The following is an 18477-nucleotide window of genomic DNA, read 5'->3' on the forward strand; positions in this document are numbered from 1 at the left end:
TGTGGTTTACAAATGACCCATGGCTTCTCTTCTAGACTTGTTTTTTTTTTTTTTTTGCAAGGGAGCCATAAATCAAATCCATAGTACACAAGGGCACCCACTTCAGGACTGTGGGTTCAGACTGCACCTAGGATTGTTTTGCATCCAGTCTAGGCATATGAACAGCACAAAAGAGGGAGGCAGACAAAGTACAAGAGTTCTGTGTCATATCCAGGATCATGGGGTCTCCTGCAATTTCTGTAAGGGTCACGACTCTCAGCTGCCTGTGCCAGAGGCCACCCAAGGTTTATGAAGTGGATTTAGCTTTTTACTCCCTGCGTACTTTGGATTGCAAACAATGCCGCAGTCTTCCGTGTAACAGAATGGTTCTTGGGCCTCTTTCCCTTCTTCAGCATCTTCCCTGCAGATGCAAAACCACATCTGCATTGTTCCTCTTTCTGTCTCTTTCTCTCTTCCCACTGGAATCTTTCCTAGGCTTTTCCTCTTCACATTTTGGAGAGAAGCCACATTCTTTTTCCAGAATGATGCCGCCTGGCCAAAAGGGTTTTTAACTGTCTTCATTCCTGCTTCCATACCCTCTGCCTGAGATGGATTGTTGAAGGAAGAACTTGGGTCCTAAATACTGGAGAAAGTCAGACTTCTAAATATTTGAGATAAATGCACTGAAATGGCTACAGCAAGGATATGATTGCTGAGGGAAATTTTGCATAATGTCAGGATTCTATGGATATCCTTTTGTGAAGACTGGCAGCTTTAAGGAAAAATAGAAGTAGAGCAAAATGTTATATATGAAAGAGAAGTTTGTACTAATGCCTTGAGTTTGCTGGGCTTTACTGCTCCAGGTTATAGAACCAAGGACCCTTTCATACAGACTTCTGCAAACCTTGGTATTATTTTTTATTATAAAGTTATTTTTCTTTTTTCTAATTTCTTCACACCTGTCCTGTTGTAGAAGTTAGGGATGAGCTATTGCTCAGCAATTGTGCTTTTTCATGAACCTGGATAGCCCAAGATAGCCCAGTATCATCAGATCTCAGAAGCTAAGCAGGGTCGGACTTCCGGGGTTGGAAAATGCCGAGCTGAACTGCTTCTCAGAAGGGGAGCAGGCTGAACTTCTGTTCAGGGTAGTGGAAAGCAATCTAATGCCTACTGCCTACTTTTCTCAGTCAGATATCAGTCCAAGATATGCACAGGAAACTTTGAGGAGATTTACCTTGGCTAAAAGGGAGTCCCGGGGGGGGGGGCTCCTTTGAGGGGTCTCTGGAGAAGAGTTGCATTTTCATCATCTGCAGAAGTTTCCAGAGTCATTTTATTTGACATAAGCTCGACAAGATCCTAATCTTCCTTGATACTGCTAAGCATCTAAAGCTATACAAGACCAGTGTTGATCTGAATAACTACAGAAAAGGTACAGATTTCTGTCTTTCATTCCGGGACTAATTAAAGTTAAACAAAATAAAATCAGAAGGTGGGAAATTGAAATCTAGAAAGCTTGGAAGAAGAAGGGGAGAAGGGGTGAAATTTGGACTTTGTAAATTTAAAGGACAGTGCTAAAAAGTGGAAAGGAATTTATTGTTTTGTCTACTTGCGGTTTTGGAGAAAAAAACCCATCATCATAGATTTGCAGCTCCCACAGCCAACATAGGAAATACCTCAAGTATCGTGAGATCTCTCTACCAGCGAAAACGGGATTTGGTGGCAAGCAAATCAGGAAGTATCGGATGGAAAAGGGAAATCATTGAAGCAGCCAGCCTACTCTAGGACTATGATATCATAGAAAAACATCGGCGGCCATTGCTAGGAGGCTAAAATTTAAATAAAATCTTTAAAGTGTTTGGGACATTAAAAATTGGTGGAGTCGACAGAGGTGACGATTATAAGGTAAATAGTATTAGACATTACTGTTAATAACCATTTTAGAAGCCTCTAGAGGAAAAAGAAAAAAAATTTAAAGTGAAGCAGAAAGTCACGACTGCCATTTTGGAAAAAATAAAAACTTTAAAAATTAATATCTGAGCCCAGGAGACTCTGAGGACAGCGAAATTAGGCTTATTGGAAAGAGCAAGCCTCACTCTTTTAAATCTGATAGTTGAAATTTAATTTGGTGAGGTCAAAATTTTCGGTGTTTTTACATGTCAGACCACAAGCAAACCCGTGCAAGGACTGCTTCACTGGAGAAAATGCAGGACCAATTAGATGCAATGGAAGCCAGGATAATGAAAGGGATGAAAGAGATAACTGCTTCCAAAAAGGAAATTAGAAAAGATATTGAAGAGCTAAAAAAAGATATAGAGGATCTCAGAAATGAGACTGTGGTGACATCAAAAAAAGTGCAAGAGGTGGAAGGGAGAGTGAAAGTACATGATTCCACCTTGTTAAAAATACAAGAAAAAGTGGCAATTCATGACTGCAAATTGATGGAGACCCAGATACATCTGAGAGGAGTACCTGAGGATGAAGAAACTGATTTGAAAGAATATATAATAAAAATAATTGTAGAATTTTTGGAGGAAGATGCTGAAAGGGATTAGAAACATGTATGACTATATGTATAGAGTGAACTCACTATATGCCAAAAGAAATAATCTACCAAGAGGTGTGGTTATAAGATATATGACAAAAGAAATGGTGGGAAAAATCATGAATAAAAACTTTGAAAATACATTAATAGTGGGAGGCAGCAGAGTAAGAATTACGAAGGAGTTGCCAAGACAAGTGATAAATGACAGAAGAGCATATAAGAAATTGACAGAAAAATTACGGGACAATGAAATGAGGTATAGATGGATAATACTTGAAGGTTTGAGCTTTAAGCTACAAGGAAAAAGGATTACAATTACAAGCACACAGGAACTGCGTGGATTTAATGAAGAACATAAAGAATTTGCACTATGATGTCAGACCACAAATTATTATCTTGGAATGTAAATGAACTAAATTCACCACAAAAAGAGGCAACGTTTCATTGGATTAAAAAGGAAAATTGTAATATAGTTTGTTTACAAGAAGTACATATTAAACAAAAGGATTACAAATTTTTATGGAATAAGCAATTGGGACTAGAATTTCATTCATTGACTGAACAGAAGAAAAGGGGAGTGATTTTTTATATTAAACAAGAATTGGACCCGAAATTAGTGTTTAAAGATAAAGATGGAAGATGTGTCGAAATAATAATAAATGCAAAAAAAAATTGTTACTGGGACTGTATGCACCAAATGGAGCAAAGGATGCTTTTTTTAAAGACATTATACAACAATTTGATGAAGTGACATATGATCAAGTTTTGATAATGGGGGACTTCAATGGAACAATTAAGAACACACTGGATAGGTCTGGGAGAAAAAAAATAATAAGGAAGGAAAATTGCCAGTCTTTTTTTGAATTGGTCAAACAAGAAAATTTGGAGGATATATGGAGGAAATTTAATCCTGAAGTGCGGGATTATACCTTTTCTTCAGCAAGACATAAAACTTTTTCCAGAATTGACATGTTGTGGGGTACTAAAGATTTAGGCCTTATAACAAAGAAAATAAAGATTTTACCTAAAATAGGGGCTGATCATAACCCAATAATGTGGATTACAAAATTGTCTAAAACGTCGAGAAGATGGAGATTGAATGAACATTTACTACAGAATAAAGAAATAGTGACATCTTTAGAAAATGAAACTAAAGCTTTGTTCCAAATAAACGATAAAGAAGATATAGAATTTCAGATGGTGTAGGATGCTTATAAAGCAGTAATGAGAGGAATATTGATTACATTGAATAATAAAGACAAAAGGGCAAAAGAAAAACAGATGCTGGACATTCAAAATGAAATGAAAAAAAAGAAGGGGAACTGAGAAAAAGGCCAGGGAAAAAGAAAATTATGAGGGCGATTACAATATTACAAACACAAATGAGACATTTGTTAAATAAAGAACTGGAATGGAATCTGAAAATATTGCAGCAAAAATCTTTTGAGGGAGCAAATAAACCTGGAAAATATTTGGCTTGGCAACTGAAGAAAAAGAGAGAAAGTAAAATTATTAATAAAATTGTGGTGGAGGGAAGAGGTGGTAGATCAAGAAGGAATAAAAAGAGAATTCTTTTAAGTATTATGCCAAATTATTTAAGGGTGTTAAATAAAGAAAGAAAAGATGGAAGAGTATTTACAAAAGATTAAAATATCACCCTTAACAGAAAATATGGGAAAAGTTTTGAATGATCCAGTTGAAAAAATAGAAATTGAAGCAGCAATTAATGCAATGAAAAATGGAAAAGCACCTGGGCCAGATGGATATACAGCTAAATTTTTTAAAACCTTCAAAGAGGAGTTAATACCAAAACTTCAGAAATTGATGAACATGATAAAAATAAAAGGGAAAATACCAAATACGTGGAAAGAAGCTGTTATTTTATTGATTCCAAAGGAAGATAGAGATGTCACAAATGTAAAAAATTATAGACCAACCTCACTATTAAATAATGACTATAAAATATGCACAAGAATCTTGGCAGAACGGCTTAAAACATTTGACAAATTTTACAAATTGTAAATTGGTTTCTACCATGTCCTGTTAGCCGCCCTGAGCCTGCCTAGGCGGGGAGGGCGGGGTATAAATAAAAGTTTATTATATTATTATAAAGGAAGATCAAGCGGGGTTTCTCCCCAAAAGGCAAATAAGAGACAATATTAGAACTGTTGTAAATATTGTAGAATACTATAAAAGACATCCAGAAAAGGAAGTAGCATTATTCTTTGCGGATGCAGAGAAAGCATTTGATAATTTAAATTGGGACTTTATGTTTGCAGTAATGGAGAAAATGGAGTTGGGGGAAAACTTTATAAGGATGATAAAAGCAATATATACTGAACAACGTGCAAGGCTATGTATAAATGAAGATCTTACAGAAGACATGATAATTAGCAAAGGTACAAGACAAGGCTGTCCACTTTCCCCACTGTTGTTTATAATGACTCTTGAAATCTCACTGATGCAAATCCAAGAAGATAAGGAAATAGAAGGATTAAAAGTAAAAGGATTTATTTACAAATATAGAGCATTTGTAGATGATATAATGTTTATAAATGAAAATCCCATACAAGTCCCACCTTTGTTGTTAGCTGAAATACAAGAATATGGGGAATTGGTGGGACTTTGTATTAATAAAGAAAAATCAAAACTTCTATTTAAAAATATGCGAGTAAATAAACAAAAGGAATTGCAGAGGCTAATGGGTTATGAAGTTACCTCTAAGGTAAAATGTTTGGGTGTGGAGATAACAATGAAGAATATTGATTTGTTCAAAAATAATTATGAGAAGCTATGGCATAAAATGGATGAAGATATGTTAAAATGGAATAAACTTAATTTGTCATTGCTGGGCAGAATAGCTGCAATTAAAATGAATATTCTACCAAGAATAATGTATTTGTTTCAAACTATCCTGATTGTGAAAGACAGTAAACAATTTAATAGATGGCAAAGAAAAATTTCAGAGTTTGTGTGGGCTGGGAAGAAACCAAGGATTAAAACGAAAATTTTAACAAATGCAAAAGAGAGAGGCGGATTCCAATTACCAGATTTAAAATTACATCACGAAGCAGTTTGTTTAGTGTGGATAAAAGAATGGATGATGCTGTTAAACAAAAAACTCTTAGCGTTGGAATGTCATGGAAATTTGGCTGGCACGCTTATATGTATTATGGGGGGGGAAAGATGGATGGTTTTTTCTCTCACAATTATATAAGAAATAATTTGCTAAATGCATGGATGAAATATAAGAAATATGGAGATGAGAGAAAGCCATTATGGATAGTGCCAGCAGAAGTAATAAAAATAACAGCTGAAACGGGTGAAGAAAAGTGGTTGTCATATAATCAACTATTAAAAATACAAAGTGGCAAAATAGAATTAAAAACTGCTGAAGAGCTGAATAATAAATATGATTGGTTCCAAATGCAACAAATAAAGAGCTTGGTGGATAATGATATTAAAACGGAAGGAATAAGAAAAGAACAAACAAAAATGGAAACGGTTCTGCTTGGAGACAATGAAAAATTCATTTCAAAACTATATAAATTACTTTTAAAATGGTCTACGGAAGATGAAGTAGTGAAATCTCAAATGATTAAGTGGGCAATAAATGTAAATAAAGAAATACAGATGGAAATTTGGGAATATTTGTGGAAGAACTCTATGAAGCTTTCGACGTGTCATAGTATTAAAGAGAACTGTTTTAAAATGATGTATAGATGGTATATGACTCCTAAAAAGTTGGCAAAGATGAACAGTAAGATGCCAGACAGATGTTGGAAATGTAAAAAACATGAAGGTTCTTTCTACCATATGTGGTGGACTTGTGAAAGAGCAAAAAAGTATTGGCAGATGATTCAACAAGAAATTTCTAGGATCTTGGGATATGAATTTAAGAAAATTGCAGAGACTTCTCTGTTGGGAATACAAATGGAAAAATTTCCAAAAGAAGATAGAACTATAATTTGGTACTTGCTTTCAGCTGCTAGGACATTATATGCGCAGTTGTGGAAGCAAGAGAAATGGGATTTATTTGGATTGTAAAAGTTATGACATGGAGTGAAATGGACAAATTAACAAGAATTTTAAGAGACTGTGACTTAGAAGTTTTTAAGATGGAGTGGAAAAAGTTCAGAAGATATGTAGAAAAAGAGTGGAAAATAAAAGGACGTTGGACAATTTTTGATAATGATTAAGTCTTAGAAGGAAGAAGAATGTAAATTTTTGTTTTTATTAGTTAAGGGTACATTTTAATATTAGTATTATAAGTAAATAACACCGGTGGGGATCAAGTAACGGGGGGAGGGGTGGTTAGAAAGTAATATATGGGATGGATAAAAAGAAGTTATTAATGATGCAGGAATAAGATATTGTTACCATATGTTACTAAATAAAAATTGTTTTAACCAGAAGCTAAGTAGGGTCAGCCATGATCGGAGACCACCAAGACAGCCATGGTTGCTATGCAGAGGCAAGCAATAGCAAACCCCCCTCTGAAAGTCTCTTGCCTTGAAAACGCTGTGGGGTCACCATAATCGAACTGCAACTTGACAGCAAAAAAAGGAAGGAAAGAAAATAGGATGGAAAGAAAACAACTTTAAGTGCATTCTCTAAGCTGCCAGCTGACTTGGCTTGTTGAAAGAAGAACAGAGAGGAACAAGGGAAGACTATATTCTGTGCATGGAGTGGAAGGATGCAAGATTATGTAATAAGTATAGATATTAAAGTTTTGTGGGGGGTTTTGAAATGTGTCTGGTAAAATCTGAGGTGTGTCAACAATGGTTGGCCACCTCAAAATTCTAAGCAGGCATTCATATAAATATTGTGTTGGGTCAGATAGCTACCAAGCCTTACTGTGGCGGAGAGCCCACCACCACCCGGAGAGAGGTTTCAGAAGGTTGGCCCAGAGACAGGGTCCTCTGGGATGATGATCCCATCGCCTAGTTTTATTTTGGGAGGGGAAGTGCATGGTCAAATATCAGAAGCTAAGCAGGGTCATTACTTGGATTGGGAGATTGCCAAGGAGGCTCTGTAGAGGAAGGCCATGGCCAACCACCTCTGCTTCGCACTTGCCTTGAAAACTCCTTGATGGGCTTGCTGTAAGTCAGTTGCAACTTGAGTGTATTCACATACATAGTTTATTTATTTTAAAATACTTTTATCCCACCTGTCTCCAATAAAGTCAGACAATAAGGGAGCCCACAATAAAAGTCACTCTAAAGAACTATTAACAATAGAAACCATCTCACAGGACGAAGCTCACATCACAGAGGTTTGTGAAGCTGAGGAGACACTGAGGAGAATAGTGCAGAGGTTCTCTCTGGCCATCTTTAACCCTGCTAATGTTTTGTGCGTAGTTGAGAGATACATGCAGGACCTATACAGTATAAGAGAATCACCCATGGAGTGGTCACTGGAGTTCATCTAGCCCATTGTCCTTTCCCAAAACCTGTCAAAAAAACTGGTGGTTTCAATAAGCCATTTTATGAAGTTCAGAACACTTTCTTGGCTTCTGCTGTCTATTCAGTAGTGCCTGACCAGAGTCACCTGTCTTCAAGTAACTGCATCATCTGTCAAACATGCAATATTATAGTATTCCCAGTGAGACACTGGCTGTTTTAATCTGAAAACTGTAACGGTTTCCAGAAAATAACCTCCTGGGGGTTTGATAGGAAAAATAGCCAAGTTCAGATTTCTTCCAATCCTGGCTTTTCCCATAGAGCTGCCATTTTGGTAAATGGATCTGGAATCAAATGCACGAAGGCATTTGACACTTTACCATCTGATAAACCAGAAGGGCCACCATGGACAATGTCAGTTTCAGTGAGGGATTCTAAAATGGTCCGCCTCCTCTCTGTTGAACTCTGGCATGCCAGCAGGTAAAGTAATGAAACGGCACCCTATTAATCATTTAAAGATTATTTGACCTCGGTACCTTTGATGTTATATTTCATTAATGAATGCCATGATCAGGTTTCCATTTCACCTTACATGTTTTGCTACTTAAGCCTGTTCTTTTTTGCAGGTGTCGTTTTAATTCTTTAAATCCTATTAACATTTCCAGCACGATGACGGGTGAATTTTGATTCCTCTGTAATAATCACAGCAACTGGAAAGGGCCTGATGAGCATTAGTGTTGCCTGCCACTTGTTTTTTCCTGCTTCAAGGCAATTATGGAAGATGAAAAGATGATAACAGTTCATCATCCAAATGATTGCTCTCTTTTCCACATGGCTCCCGGTCAGGGGTGGAATTCCAGTAGGAGCTCCTTTGCATATTAGGCCACACACCCCTGATGTAGCCAATCTTTCAAGAGCTTACAAGGCTCTTTTTTGTAAGCTCTTGAGGATTGGCTACATCAGGAGTGTGTGTGGCCTAATATGCAAAGGAGCTCTTGCTAGAATTCCACCCCTGCTCCCAGTAAAGAACTTCTAATGAAGCAGGCAGGAATGGTTTTGTTCAAAACAGAATTTGTTGTGAAGTTCTGAAGCCCAGGCACCCATTAGAAAGAATGGAAGCTGCATTGCAAGACCGCTGCTAGGGTCTCTTCAATAAGGGCAGCTGGGCTAGACCTGAGTGTGAGCTTCTCAGTCAGTGATCAGCATTCAGTAGCAGGTGACTGGTTTGAAAAAGCAGGCACTTCAGTTGATCCCTGATGCTGAGATCTCTTAATTGGACTGGACCAAAGATGAACCCAGGTCATAGTTCAAAATGAAGATTGCTTCTACACTGATGGGTAGGGAAATCCTCCCCCTTCCCCAGCTGCTAGGGAAACAGCAGCAAGCAGAGTGAAACAGAAACATAGAGCTGGAAGAGGGACCCCAAGTGTCATCTAGTCGAACTCCCTGCATAAGGAGAGCCAGTTTGGTGTAGTGGTTAAGTGTGTGGACTCTTATCTGGGAGAACCAGGTTTGATTCCCCACTCCTCCACTTGCACCTGCTGGCATGGCCTTGGGTCAGCCACAGCTCTGGCAGAGGTTGTCCTTGAAAGGGCAGCTGCTGTGAGAGCCCTCTCCAGCCCCACCCAACTCACAGGGTGTCTGTTGTGGGGGAGGAAGGTAGAGGAGATTGTGAGCCGCTCTGAGACTCTTCGGAGTGGAGGGCGGGATATAAATACAATATCTTCTTATCTTCAATATCTTCTTCATAATGCAGGAAATTCACAGCTACCTCCATCCCCACTCCCCCAGTAGCCCCTGCCCTGGTGTGATGGAGTGGTTAGGAGCATCAGACTCTAATCCGGAGAATCGGGTTTGATTCCCCACTCCACCTCCTTATGAAGCCTGCTGGGCCACCTTGGGCCAGTCACAGTTCCCTTAACTCTTTCAGCCCCACCTGCTTCCAAAGGTGACTGTTGCAGGGAGAGGAAAGGAAGATTGATTGTAAGCTGCTTTGAAACTCCTTAAGGTAGAGAAAAGCAGGTTATAAAAACCAACTCTTCAATGTCCAGAGGAAGGCACAAAACCTCTGGGATCTGTGGGCCAATTTGGCCTGGGGGAAAAATGCCTTCATGACCCCAAAGTGGCACTCAGCATTACCCAGGGCATATAAGACGGGGCCACAAGAGCCAAGTGCTGGCTCGTCCCTTCCTGCCCTCCTTCTCATGAGTGGGGGTGGGAAGGGATGGCATATATGTCCCCTATCTCCACACTGCTCAGTGTTGACACCGCCTCCCACCCTGCCCTTCCTTCTTTCCCTTTTCCCATCTGTTGTGCTGTGAAATGCCGATGCACTGATTGTGTAAGAACCTCCCCCCACACCCAGCAACCCCCCCCCCCCTTCCTAGCTGAGCCAGAACGCAAAGCTACACTGCAAATCAGCTGTGGAGGGGCGGGGCAAACTTCTGAGCCTATTGACTCCTTGTAATGGAGTTTCAAGGGGGCATAGTAACTATACTTAGGCTGGCATTATTTACTTCCTCATTTTTCTAAAGACAGGTTGTATGACATTTTTCCATTTTTGGCATAGCAGATTCTAATACTCCTTATATACAATATTAAGCGGTGATGATACTGAATAAGATATATATATATATAGGTCAGTTAAAGATCAGAGGATCTGATGTTGGCATTTGTCCTGCTTTTTCTGTTGCTAATGTTGTTATTTCAACATTCCCAGCAGGTGGTCATGATAGGCCAGAATCTTGTGCACATTTATTTGGAAATAACTCCAAATAGACTCACTAGGTCCGACGTCTCAGCAAATAGGAATATGATCAAGTTGCATTGCTGTTGTACCCAAAACAATTAACTGTATGTGGCTCCAAGGAAACTGACCATATTTATTCACTGTAGCATAAGCTTTTGTCAACGAAGTGAGAGTTATACTACTTGTTAATGTCGAGAGGAGGATTAAGGTGGTTGGCAAACCTTTGTTGCGTCATATGAAATACCATTTGCAACCTTTGGCACAAACAGCACCATTCTTTTCGAAAGCAGAGGCAAAAAAAAAGCAAAGAATCCTCCAATTCTTTGTTGTAAAGAAAATGGCCTTTGCTGCAGCCGTTATCCCCAGTTTGAACATCAAATCTTATAGGACATGTTCTATCAGCAGAACAAAGCAGGAGTCATGTGGCACCTTTAAGACCAACAAAGTTTTATTCAGAATGTAAGCTTTTGTGTGCTAGAAGCACACTTCATCAGACAATGGGATGGAATAGCAAGCAGTCCTAAATATAGAAAAAGTAGGCAGTGAATTAGTATGCAAAATCATGGAAATGTTTTTTAGCAGATTAAAAGAATCACAAGTTGGGATCTGGTGTTTGTCCACTTTCTATATATTTAGGACCGCTTGCCATTCCATCCTATTGTCTGATGAAGTGTGCTTCTAGCATACAAAAGCTTACATTCTGAATAAAACTTTGTTGGTCTTAAAGGTGCCACGACTTCTGCTTTGTTCCCCCACTTCAACATGGCTGCCCACCTGGATCTATGTTACATCAGTATTAAACATGATGAAGGAAGGATGGAATCTTGGTGTTAATATACTTGTTAACGCAGAACTATTACGATGGCCAAACATGAAATCCAAACCCTTTTAGAAATGTTCGTAGATACATGTTCACCTATTTTCTTTTCTCTCTTTTTGGAACAGCTAACATGCCTGAGAATTATCCCAAGCATCTTGGAGATGTAGTGGATTTTATTCAAGCGACCATCAAAAGACTGAAGAGGTCACCTGATAAACCAGCTCAGTTTTTTTCTAGACGGGAAAGAAACCGCCAAAAGAAGACGAATAATTCCAGCAGCAGAAAGGGACGGAGAGGCCCAAAGGCCAAAAACCGGGATTGTGTCTTACAAGAGATACACTTAAACGTGACTGACTTGGGTTTGGGGTATCCCACCAAAGAAGAGCTCATTTTCCGATACTGTAGCGGGACATGTGAGTCCTCTGTAACCCTGTACGACCAAATTTTAAACAACTTAACTCAAAATAGAAAGTTGGTCAGTGACAAAATCAGACCACAGCCTTGCTGCAGGCCCATTGCTTTTGACGATGACCTTTCGTTTTTGGACGATGACCTAACAACTTATCATATATTAAGAAAACATTCCGCTAAAAAATGTGGATGCGTGTGACGTCCTTTTGTGTCCAGACAGTGCTACGCTCTTGCATTCCTGCTAAAGACGGCAAAGAAGGGACCAAGGCTCCCAAGGAGATGGGATGATGGCTGAGAAGGAAGGAAGGAAGAGGACCAGGCATACAGGAGAGCAGTGGTCATGGGAGCCTGGTTAGCTGAAAATCCCGTACAGGATTGGAGAAGAGGCAACAGTCGGGGCTTTTTTGTTTCTACAGGAAGGCAAAAACACTAGGCGGCAAAGCTCAGGGGTGGAGATCCAGGATTTGGATGGAGATAATCTACACCGTTTGCTTGAGGTGACCCATCATTGGCGATACTAGGCTAGGCACGTGCTTAACAACACAACTTCCGTTTGATAACTTGTATCACTCTGTTTTTCCAGTCCTAGAACTGGAAGTAACAACCAATTTCCACTAGCCTTAACTCCAGTATATAGGTACAATATGAGCTTCACGTTTAAGAGAGGGTGAATAGTGGTAATTTAAGGACCATATTAGTGCCAGATGATGTGGTAGCAGAAAGTGATGTCAGGGGTGACCCTTAGATGCAGACGTATTTGTTACCAATGCTGTTGCATAGGCAGTGACCATTTCTCCTCATCCCTGCTCCACTCAACTTTGCCAGTTACCTGTTCCACCAGAGGGCAAGCATACATGGCTTGGTACCAACCAAGTCTGCCCACTAGAAATGCAGATGCACTTACTTATATGAGACCCCCATTCATCATTGGGTGAACACAAAGATCCTAATGCTGGTGGAGGGGAGCAAAAACATGGAAAGAAGCTAAGGTAGAAGAGAAGGCAATCTGAACTTCAGGAGGAGAGAGAATAGCCAAACTGAGAAAAGAGAACATGTTTGGGGATGGGGGAGATAGGAAAGGGAGCCTTTTGATGAACACCCATACTAACTTATTTTAAGTACACATCCAGCTAAATGCACAGGAAGGCCAGTTCTGGCTGAGATAAAGCGGGCTGTATTCACAACTCTCTACTGCTGAGTGCATGAATGGTACACTTTGGGAGGACAGCCATAATTTTCATAATTTGCACCGTATATGTGCAAGAAGGTGATATAGATCTTCCATACTGGAGCTATAGCTGCAGTTCTCCACCCGTTGGCAGGAATCATAACCACAGCCTCAGAAGCTGAATGTGATAAGGAGAGGTTATCAATTGTAATCAGTTTCCCTAGGTGGCATAGGCGCCACTGAGTTCTCTTCTACCCCAGGTTGGTAGGCTACCATAAGCAGTGCTATGCCTTGTCCAACCAAGAGAACACGAGAACCACATGAAAGGAGCCCCCCCCCATCCCCCCCCCGGCAGCTCTTCTCCATGTCAGTGTCAATTTTCAGAGAGTTTCAGATATAGGAGCATGGGAGGAGCTGCAGCATGGGCTTCTTGTAGGAGCAATGTTCTGGACCACCCATATCATTTGGTAGCAGGGGAAAGTATTCACGCTGCTAAAGATGGGGTGAGATGTTGGCAGAAATATTTTAATATACCAAGGGATAATCACGTACAAGCTGCAATTAGCTGAAGTTTTCAGAAGACCCTCCAAAATGAAATGCACCTGGTAGTCACTTTTTCGACATGCTCATTTACAGTTCAGTTTTTTCCCACTCTCTATAAAGAGAAGTTGTGTTTTTAATCACTAGTTGGTGGCTGGGCTACACCATGAAACCATGCAGATCTTGTTGTTGTTGTGTTGTTTACAAAAGGACTAAGATCACTTAATTAACTGCATTTCTATTTCGGGGTCTTCTTGAGTGAACAGACTACTTGATGCAATGCATCCAGTCAGAGACAAATCTAGAGAAAGATATTTATTGAGATTTTAAGTTATTATTATGATTATTATTTATTACAGTTCATGAGTTTCCTGTCCTTTATTTATTAAAGCTTCTTTCTTCAAAACAGGTGCCAAAGTTATCATGAGCTAGTGACGTTGGGAACAAAAGTCCATTGTTTAGTTTCTTTAAAAAAAAAAAAGTATTAAGAATTAATTACAGGAAAGCAACACTAAAAGAAATCACTTACTTTACATTTTGAACACAAGCCACCGAAGAATCTCAAACTTGATGGCTCAGTTCTGCAGCAATTCTGTAATTTGCCTCCAAGTTCCATGTCCCACCAGTGGACTCATCCACCGGCTGCAAGTTCTTACAAAGTCAGGAACAGCCATCAACCAATGAGCTACAGCAGCCTTGAGTTCAAGGATTCAAACTAGGGTTATCAACCTCCAGGTAGGACCTTGGGATCCCCAAAAATTGCAAGTCATCTCCAGACTGCAGATATCACTTCCCCTGGAGAAAACAGCCACTTTGGGTGGTACACTCTATGGCATAGCACCTCCCTGAGGTCCCTGTCCTTCCCAAGGCTCCACCCCCAACTCTCCAGGAGTTCGCATCCTGGATCTGGCAACCCTGCCCCCTGCTGGCACCTGGAAGGGGGGACCTGATGAGCCTAGTTTAGACCCTCCCCCCTCTTCCAGGTAATGAAGTCTGTCTGCAGGGGCAGGCTTATGTGCAAGAAGGTGATGTAGATCTGGTTACATGTGTACATTAGCATTGTGACACTTACTTGTGTCCCACTAGAAGGACTGAACACGACATTTGAAGGAAATGTGAAATGTACATGCCCATCCACATCTACAAGTTGTTTTATAGAGCTAGATCTGGCTCAGGGCCCATGTGTTTAACTATAACTCACAAAAATTAGTAGCTAGAACAAGAACTGGCAAGAAATCCGAAAGCCCACCGTTCAGGCAGAATTTAACTTCTGGTGACGTCTCTGGTCACCATCCTGTAGATAGTAACAAGATTTACAAATGCCTATCTTTGACTAGATTGCCCTTCCCTCCAAGAAAAACATTAATCTGCTTTCAGCAATTTTCTTCAGCTGAAATGCAAACATCGAAGCTTGCAAAGGGAAACTGAAACGTCTTCAAAAAACCTTTGCATCCTAATGTGCAGTAGGGTTGGAAATAATCCCTGATCATGTCACAGTTTGCAGTGTATAAAGAGGATGGGGAAAGAAGCTGGAGAAATTAGTAGATACTAACATTTTACATGGCAGCAAATCTTTCCATGAAGTTCGCAGCAGTTATACTATTCTAAGTGTGGTCTTATAAGAAGTAGACTGCAGATTTATACCCCGCCCTTCTCTCTGAATCAGAGACTCAGAGCGGCTTACAATCTCCCATATCTTCTCCCCCTGTGAGGTGGGTGTGGCTGAGAGGGCTCTCACAGCAGCTGTGCTTTCAAGGACAAACTCTGCCAGAGCTATGGCTAACCCAAGGCCATTCCAGCAGCTGCAAGTGGAGGAGTGGGGAATCAAACCCGGTTCTCCCAGATAAGAGTCCACGCACTTAACCACTACACCAAGCTGGCTCTCTATGGGATTCTACTGTAAGACTTGCTGCTGCCATGTTCTCATATTTTTCTAATTAGACTTTCCCCACCCTTTGTCATTTTTTTTTTAAAGACTGGGTTTAGAAGACACTGGTGTGTTGCTGATCCTCTCTTTAAAAAGAGATCTGTTGGTGCAAGTTGCAGGAGGGGAAATGGGGAATTTATACCAAAGCAACCATTAGCACTTAAAGCTTTTGGATTGGTTACACTTAACTGAGAGCTACTCTACAAATTCATGGTCTGGGGTCCTTTACCTAGAGACAGTAGGGACTGAACCAAGGATATTTTGCAGTCAAAGCTTAACTCTTCCACTAAGTTAAGGTCCATCCCTCACCCTGGAAAAGAAGAATCTGTAATGCGGTATTGAGTAGATTTTCCAACACTATATTCGATTAGGGGCCAAAGTAGAAAGACAGCAGACCTGATCAGCTCTGCCAGGAATTATAGTATGCCAGGGGCACACAAAGTACCTAAGTACTTGTGTATGCAAGTATCTAGCAGCACCAAAAAAAATTATGAATTCATTCAGCATTAAACAGTTTTTGCACATGCGATAATAATGACACCTTTATTTTAAAGACAAGCCCCAGATTACAGTGGAATAATCTCTCTTTAGTTCCATCCATTCCTTCTCATTCCTGTTCACCCCAAAGAAATACTGCAGAACTGGGACCATAACTAATGTCAAAGGGGGGTGGGGAATACCAATTGAAGTGCAATTTTCTATTTTTGTTAATCCTCTCTTTACACTGCTGATCTGCTAGAACCAATAAATGGTCACAATCAAGAGAAAGTTGGTAACACTGCAATCAGTGAGACTCAAATCCATCTGACTAGAGGGAATTTAGGACCCAGTTTAAATATGATGCCAAGGGTGCACTTTCTTTTTTTAAAGGATGACCTGTTCCCATGGGGGTTGACCTATCCTGTGCCATTCATAATACAATTATACTTGGGTAGGTAGCATAGCAGGGATCTGTGGGCCAGTGTTAGTTAATGGGCAGCAATTAAAGTTATATCTGATTCTCTGTCCATAGAAGTCGGCATTGGTATGCATTTGTCAACCCCAATAATGTCCTATTTAAACTGGGCTGGGGCCCAAGAGATACCAACCTTTCTCCAGATTGCCCTGTACATGTTTGTTATGTATTTGCTGTGTTATGTACCTAACCCAGCAAATACATAACAATGTTCACTTTCTCTTTGAGCCATTTCTTGCTCTATTGCTGCAGAAATTTTCTGCAATGAAACCCTTATGCATATTTACCTGGCAGTAAGTCCCTGTTGTGTTCCATGATTAAAGCATGTTTAAGATTGTAACAGCCTGGATTAGTTATAAAGTCAGATATAAAACTGAAGGTAAATTGAAGTTTCCTATGAAAGATAAAATACACAGTCTGTGATGAAGTATGGCATAATCCAACCAGCATTTTTTCTTTTCTTTTTTTTGAGGGAGGATATTGTAAGGTCAAGAGCCCCATGGCACAGAATGGTAAGATGCAGTACTGCAGTCCAAGCTCTGCTCACAACCTGAGTTTGATCTCGGCGGAAGCCGGGTTCAGGTAGCCAGCTCAAGGTTGACTCAGCTTTCCATCCTTCTGAGGTTGGTAAAATGAGTACTCAGCTTGCTGGGGATAAAGTTTAGATGACTGGGGAAGGCAATGGCAAACCACCCCATTAAAAAGTCTGCCATGAAAACGTCGTGATGCGATGTCACCCCAGAGTCGGAAACTACTTGTGCTTTCACAGGGGACTTACCTTTACCTTCACTTTTATTGTAAAGTCATATTCTGAGACTGCAAAAGCACATCTTTGAACACGTGAAGACAGGTCAGTGTTGTCTGCTCTGACCGGCACCAGCTGTCCAGGATCTCAGAGGCTTTTCACATCATCTGCTACCTGATACTCTTTTTAACTGGAAAAACAAGGGACTGAATCTAGGACCTTCTGCATGCAAAGCAGATGCTCTACCACTGAGTCATGGTCCCACATCACACAGATTAAAAAATATAACACTTGTGTCCAGATCAGTACTTCTATGTTAAGTTTTGCTTTAATCCTCTTTGCCATGGATCATATCTTCAGTGTTTCATGTGCATGTCCCATTGGCTTCAATGGCTAGAATCTGAGCAGCTGCATAACACTGCCACGGAATTCAGTTGGGGGTAATTTGAGTTGGATCGTGCCCAAAGTAAAAAGCTCTTAGAATGAATGAGAATAATGCTCATATAATATCCAGGAGAGGGATGGTGCACAAGATCTCTGTACAGAGAGAAATTTTTACTGTATTAACAGGGTTCTGCACGCAAGTCCATGCCCAGAAAATGGAGCACAAATAGGGACTGTTGCCAGGATGCAATATGGGCAACATGCCTCACTTTGCATGAACATGAGTAGCAGATTTCACAAGTCCTGTTGGTCTGGACACACCCTAACTCCATGTTCTTGGTTCTTTGGGGGAAGTCAGTGCTGTGTTGCTTGTTTCTATAAGGGAAACAATAGAAAACACAGATCCTCTGGGGTGCTTTCTGATCAATGCTCTGATGCATAAGGGATGTGCTGGGCTTATGTGGCCTGTTTCCCTCAGACAACACACCTGGGTGCAATCCAAATCAACTCAGGCCATCAGAGTACAATTTGGAAGAGACCTCGTGTTACATTAATAGGTGTCCTTTACGAAACACTGTGTGAAACATTGGTTCCTGTGCTTATTTTCCACTGTACTCTAGCTTGCATTACTGATTGCCTGGTATCACCCTGTTCTAAATACATGGAAGTGTGATTCCCTCCCCCCCCCCCCCCGTCCCCCGAATACTGCTTACGTTAACTTTCTGCACCTTAACTGGAGTTTATATGTCCACATCTGCAGTGGGCTTTCAGTCAAGCCTGATAAATTTGGTCTCCGCTTTCACCCAGACTCTGTCTCAAACTCATGCTAACAGTCAAAAAGAAAAAGGGTAAAGT

At 40.3% G+C, this 18477-nt stretch overlaps 1 protein-coding gene across 3 annotated transcripts in view; it reads left to right on the plus strand.

The window, feature by feature from the left end:
• The window catches only part of GDNF (glial cell derived neurotrophic factor), a 37581-nt gene extending 23562 nt beyond the window's left edge, over nt 1-14019 (plus strand). For all 3 annotated transcript variants that reach the window (XM_060236072.1, XM_060236069.1, XM_060236070.1), the window contains one exon: nt 11618-14019. In XM_060236072.1, coding sequence (XP_060092055.1) covers nt 11623-12102 — 480 coding nt within the window. In that variant the 5' untranslated portion in view covers nt 11618-11622 and the 3' untranslated portion in view covers nt 12103-14019. The remainder of the gene's footprint in view (nt 1-11617) is intronic.
• Nucleotides 14020-18477: the final 4458 nt, after the last annotated feature.

The sequence above is a fragment of the Heteronotia binoei genome, chromosome 4 (assembly GCF_032191835.1).
Source record: "Heteronotia binoei isolate CCM8104 ecotype False Entrance Well chromosome 4, APGP_CSIRO_Hbin_v1, whole genome shotgun sequence".
Lineage (NCBI taxonomy): Eukaryota > Metazoa > Chordata > Lepidosauria > Squamata > Gekkonidae > Heteronotia > Heteronotia binoei.